The sequence below is a fragment of the Hypanus sabinus genome, chromosome 9 (genome assembly GCF_030144855.1).
Source record: "Hypanus sabinus isolate sHypSab1 chromosome 9, sHypSab1.hap1, whole genome shotgun sequence".
NCBI classification, from domain to species: Eukaryota; Metazoa; Chordata; class Chondrichthyes; order Myliobatiformes; family Dasyatidae; genus Hypanus; species Hypanus sabinus.
Window position 1 is genome coordinate 159414120 of NC_082714.1, and position 6000 is coordinate 159420119.

The 6000-nt window shown below is 43.0% G+C and overlaps 1 protein-coding gene across 2 annotated transcripts in view; it reads left to right on the forward strand.

The window, feature by feature from the left end:
- nfs1 (NFS1 cysteine desulfurase) overlaps nucleotides 1–5452 on the forward strand; it is a 50288-nt gene extending 44836 nt beyond the window's left edge. For both annotated transcript variants that reach the window (XM_059980967.1, XM_059980966.1), the window contains exons 13-14: nucleotides 2564–2653; nucleotides 3822–5452. In XM_059980967.1, the coding sequence (XP_059836950.1) occupies nucleotides 2564–2653; nucleotides 3822–3885 (154 nt within the window). In that variant the 3' untranslated portion in view covers nucleotides 3886–5452. The remainder of the gene's footprint in view (nucleotides 1–2563; nucleotides 2654–3821) is intronic.
- The last annotated feature ends 548 nt before the right edge of the window (nucleotides 5453–6000 follow it).

The following is a 6000-nucleotide window of genomic DNA, read 5'->3' on the forward strand; positions in this document are numbered from 1 at the left end:
TATTTAAGTGACTTTGACTGTGGGTTAATTAATTGTTGGTGCCAGACAGGGTGGTTTGAGTATCTCAGAAACTGCTGATCTCTGGGAATTTTCATACACAACAGTCTCTAGAGTTTACAGAGAATGATGTAAAAAACAGAAAAAAAGTCCAGTGAGTGGCAGTTCTGTGGGTGAAAATGCCTTGTTAATGAGAGAGCTCAGAGAATGGCCAGACTGGTTCTAGCTGACAGGGCTCAAATAACCACATGTTACAACAGTGGTGTGCAAAAGAGCATCTCTGAACAGACAACATGTTGAACCTTGAAGTGGTTGAGCTGCAGCAGCAAAAGACCACACTGGTTTCCACTCCTGTGCCTAATATAGTGGCCACTCAGTGTGTATTTCTTATTGTAGTTAATAGTATATGTGCTTGCCCCAGCCCTGTTCAGCATCTTCTTCGCAGTCATGCTGAAGTACGCCTTTGGAACATCAACTGATGGAGTCTACCTCCACATCAGATTGGATGGGTGGCTGTTCAGTCTGTCCCGGCTGAGAATGAAAACTAAGCTTCTTGAAGTACTCATCAGGGACATGTTGTTTGCAGACGATGTGGCACTGGCAACACACTCTTAAGAGCAACTGCAACGGCTCATGGACAGCTTCTCACGAGCCTGTCAGGACTTCAGCTTGACCATCAGCCTGAAGAAGACCAACACGTTGGGCCAAGGCGTTGAGCATCCCCACTGACCATTACCATCAACAACTACAAGCTGGAGGTAGTTCACGAGTTTACATACCTTGGCTCCACTATCATGGACAGTCTCTCCCTAGACCCTGAGATCAACAGACAGATCGGACGAGAAGCCTCAGTGTTCACCAGGCTCACAAAGAGAGTCTGGGAGAACAGAAAGCTGATGATGCACACCAAGATTGCAGTCTACAGGGCCTGTGTCCTCAGCAGACTGCTTTACGGCAGCAAGACCTGGAGCCTCTACTTCAGACAAGAGTGGCGTCTCAACGTCTTCCACCTTCACAGCCTGAGACACATCCTGGACAAGTGGACTGGCCGAGTCACCAACAATGAGGTCCTGGCCTGCTCCAACAACGCCATCTTCGCTGGCTGAGCCACATGCACCGCATGTCAGACGGGAGGATCCCGAAAGACCTGCTGTATGGGGAACTGGCCTCTGGCAAGAGAGCACAAGGGCGGCCAAAGATGTCTGCAAGAGAGTCATGAAGTCACTGAAGATGAACATCGAGAGGTGGGGGGACATTGCAAGCGATCGCTCTCGCTGGAGGCTGGAACTACGCAGAGGTCTAAAAAGAGAAGAGAAGCTGAGGCTTGCTGCTGAAGAAAAGCGCACTTGCCAAGAAAACCGCACCAAGACAACACCGGAGGACAGCGCCTTCAAGTGTAGTCGCTGCAGCCCAGACTGTCACTCCCGTGTGGGCCTCTACAGCCACATCAGACGTTGCTGTACCAACACAGACTGAAGCAAGGCTTTCCAGGCGCAGATCCATGGTCTCACGAGACTAATGGATACCATCATTCATCACTGTTCTGTCAAAACCAACAAGTTTCATGACATATGACAATGATAATATGCCTGATTCTGATTGTTGCCCTCTTATTTTTAAATAAAAATGCAATTTCCGGTCCAACCTGTACCCTATCCATCCATTTCCTGAAGACAATAATCAACAAGGGGTGTTTTCTTGCTTCACAAACCTGGCAAGTGTGGAAGTTCAAATGTGTGAGTGTTGAATTAAACTATTATTAAGCATTCTGGGAGGAGGGGAGAGTACTTCCCATATAGCCACGTCTAATCTGGTCTTTGTGTTCATGTTGGGGTGACTTGGAAGCATTGAGCAATGGTTTACTCTGTTAAGGGTCACATAAAAAAAACAACCGTTTATTCTTTCTCTTCCGTTGGTCAATGGAAATGCCAAAGCCCTTGAAAAACATACAAAATGTGGTAGATGCAGCCCCGTCTTTTACAGGAAAAGCTCTGCCCACCTTTGAACTTAACTACCATGAGCACTGCCAGAAGAAAGCAGCATCTATCATTAGGAACCCCCCGAATCCAGGCCATACTCTCTTACTGCTGTCATCAGGCAGCAGGTCCAGGAACCCTGAGTCCCACACCACCAGGTTCGGGAATAGTTATTACCCAACAAACATCAGGCTCCTGAGCCAGTGTGGATAACTTCATTACCATCAACACTGAACTGGTTCCAAAATTTATGGACTTGCTTTCAAAGACTTTATAACTCATGTTCTCAATATCATTTATTTACTTAGTGATTTATTATTTGTTTATTTTTGTTATTCGCACAGTTTGTCTTATTTTGCAAGTAGGTTGTTTTTCAGTTTGTAGTTTTTCATAAATTCTATTGTATTTTTTTCTATAAATTCCTACGAGAAAATTTAATTTCAAGGTGGTGCATGGTGACATATACATAGTTTGATTATAAACTTACCTTGATTTACTTGGAGCCTCACTTCTGGACGTCCAGCAATTGTGCTTTTGGTCCTGGTGCTGCCTACATTGGCTACTGTCTGACTCACTTTTTATTCCTGCAGGTTTGGTATTGGACGTTTCACTACAGAGGAGGAAGTGGACTACACGGCAGAGAGATGCATCCAGCAAGTGCAGAAATTGAGGGAGATGAGGTGCGTATGGTATTGAGGGAGGTGAGGTGTGTATGGTGCAATGGGGGTGGTGCAGCACACGTGGCACTGAGGGAGAGTAACCTCTTTTGATAAATTTAAAACTATATTTGTCAAATATTAGACCCAATTGGCCACAGATTCTTAATGAGATTTTGAACTTTGGAATTGATGATCGAGGGCTTGGTCAATGCACCAGTTCTAATTAACTGTCTATTGGGAAGAGATCCAAGAACTTCCCAGAGTACACTGTAAATTTCTTGCACACAATCCTGAAATACAAAGCTAGAAGCACGAAATAGGAAATCTGAAGTAATTTCTTCAAATATTAAGTCTGATTTAGGATCAGACCAAACCAAAATGAATTAACATTCAAGGAAATGATGGGGGAAGAGTTTTAGTCATATATAGAACAGTGTTCAAATGGCGAAGCAGATTTATAGGCTGAATTACCTAATCCTGCTCCATTGTCTCATGACCTTACAGTACAGGAACAGGCCCTGCGGTCCATGATATGTGTGCTGAACACAGTGCTAACTTTAACTAATCCCTTATGCCTGCATGTGATTCATATCTCTGTATTTTCTGCAAATTCATGTGTCTCAAATGCCATTAATGTATCTGCTTCCCTCATCACCACTGACAGTCAATTGCAAAGCATTGACCAGTCTTTGTGTGTGTGGACTGGTGAAGTGCCTGGAATGGACTTGGCCTTGTCAGTAAGTCCAACAAAACACTTACTCTGCACATCTCGTTTAAACTTTGCCCCATGTATCTTAAAACTTGTGTCCTTTAGTATTTGACACTTCTACCCTGAGGATGAAGATTCTGATTATCCTATCTACGCCAAACATCATTTTATAAACCCGTCAGGTTCCCCCTCAGCTGCTGACGCTCCATAGTAAACAATCCAGGCTTGTCCACCCACTCCCCATACCTAACACTCTCTTATCTAGGCAGCTTCAAGGTGAACCTCTACAGTACCCTCTACAAAGCCTCCATATCCTGCTTAAACAGAGATGAGATGGGAACTGGGGAGAGGATGACAGCCCCCAATCTGAACCGTTAACCTTGATTTATTATCATGTCTGGAAAGAAAGTTGGCCTGTGATTTGCATCTTATTCCAGTTTTTTTTTTCTCTCTCTCCTTCCCCTTCCCTTTGATTTGTAGCCCTCTCTGGGAAATGGTGCAGGAGGGCATGGACCTGAAGAGCATTAAATGGTCTCAGCATTAGAACTTACTGGAAGAAACTGCTGCAAATCACTTTTATCATGGTCAGTGACTTGTAAGATGACCACCAGTGGGACTCGCTTGCTGTCATCTGTGGAATGGGTAGATTAAACCAAGTGCATTGGTACACCCCATGCTGAGTCATTGTTTTAACATAAATGTGAATTCTATCCTCTTGTCTCACTTATTGGTAAATTCAAACTTTTAAGCTATTGGCAAACTTGGTAAGTTCTGGCTATTGAAAGAATACAATCAGAAATGACTGATGTTTTAAGTGTTCATCAATACAGAATGAAAAACTTCTGCATGCTTGCTTCTGGTACCTTAATCTGGTGGCTATCAATTAGACTTAGAGACAGACCTGTACTATTTAATGCAGCACCTAGTGTGATATCAGATAAAAGAATCCTGTGATCTTGTAATCTTCATAGCTCCCTGGGAGAGCAGTTTCACATGATCGATGGTCTTGCATCAGCTTCACTATCCACCGGATGAGTGAGTTTAGTTGGTGCTCCAGTGCCACAGATGTGTATGGTTTCTATTGGATTCTTTCCTTTCCATTAAAAGTGATGGTTGGTCACACTTGTAGAGTGATCTGCTCAAACTTTGTCTAGCTGGACTCCCGAGCTGGGCTTGTTGGTGTGGCCTTAGAGGAATGCTGTGACACACTGTAAACTTACAACTGGAATCGGAGCGTGAGAGAGAAGAGAAACCACAAGGGAATGTCTCACAGTTTATGCAAATAAACTAACCAAGTACTCGGAATCTCCTGTAAGCAATGGTACATGCATGCAAGTAATTTCAGATTACAGTTGAAAGTTTTGAACTTTATTGACTTGAATGAATAGTTCTTGCGGTAGAACATGGTGACATATTCTACCTCAAGGTAGTATAATCCCTAGGTAGCATATGGTGACATATGCTAAAGGTAGTAAAATCCCAAAGCAATATATGGTGATATATACATATGTAAATTACTTAGAACTTGACTGCATTTACATCAAATTAGCATCAATTTTTTCCCAGTTCCAAACTGATTCAGGTGCTCGGTTTATGGTAAATCCTTCACTGAAGTTGGGGGTAGCGGGGGGAGGGGAACGATCACCAAACTCAGGAAACCTACAAAGGAAAAGTGACGACGTGTTGGGTCATGCTGCAGACTCACTGACAATCAGGAGGGAATGGGAATAGAATTAATCAAGCCAAGATGTTTCCTGTCTTCAGGTGGTAACTGTAAAGGATGTCAGGAAGTTGCACTGAAGTGTCTACTTTCTATGTAATGTATCATTAGTCCTAAATAATACGCACAATTTATGCTTTCTTTTGTGTCTAAACGTATTTTGTGTTCTCAAGGACCTTTCAATCTGCTGCTTTGTGCTTGTTAACATAATGTACGAGACCTCATATATTAGAGGATCATGTAGCCTTGTGCTATAGCCGTTGTTTCAAGCAGATGTTTATTAATACTGTTACTCCAATGTATGTGTTTGGTAAATAACAGTCATTGTTTCCTCTGTAAGTTCAGTGGTGTAGTTTTGTAATTACACAGAATAAAACCATTCTTATCACGACTCATAAGCCATTCACAGATTTTGTCGGTTAAGTCTTAAACTCTTCTGTCATTTTATTGTACCTCTCCAGTTGTTGATTTCTAATGAATCCTAAACACACAAAATTCTACAGATGCTAGAAATCCAGAGCAACACACTCAATATGCTGGAGGAACTCAGCAAGTCAGGCAGTATTGATTGAGGGGAGCAAACAGTTGACATCTTGGCCCAAAACGTTGACTGCTTATTCCTCTCCATGGTTGCTGCCTGGCCTGCAGTATTTTGCGTGTTTCCAATGGATCTTATTTGTTTATTGCATATAGCCCTGATTATTTTGTACAGGTTGGATGAATCTACTTTCTCAGGAGGAGTTACACAGCTACAGCCCAGAAACATGCCCTTTGGCCTATTTTGTCTGTGCCAAACTTACTCTGCCAAGTCTGGTTGACCAGCACTTGGTCCATAGCCTGCCATCCACGTACCTATCCAAACTTCCCATCCATCACTTCTGCTGGCAGCTCATTGCACACTTTCACCACTCTGTGAGTAAATATTTCACCCTTAACCTA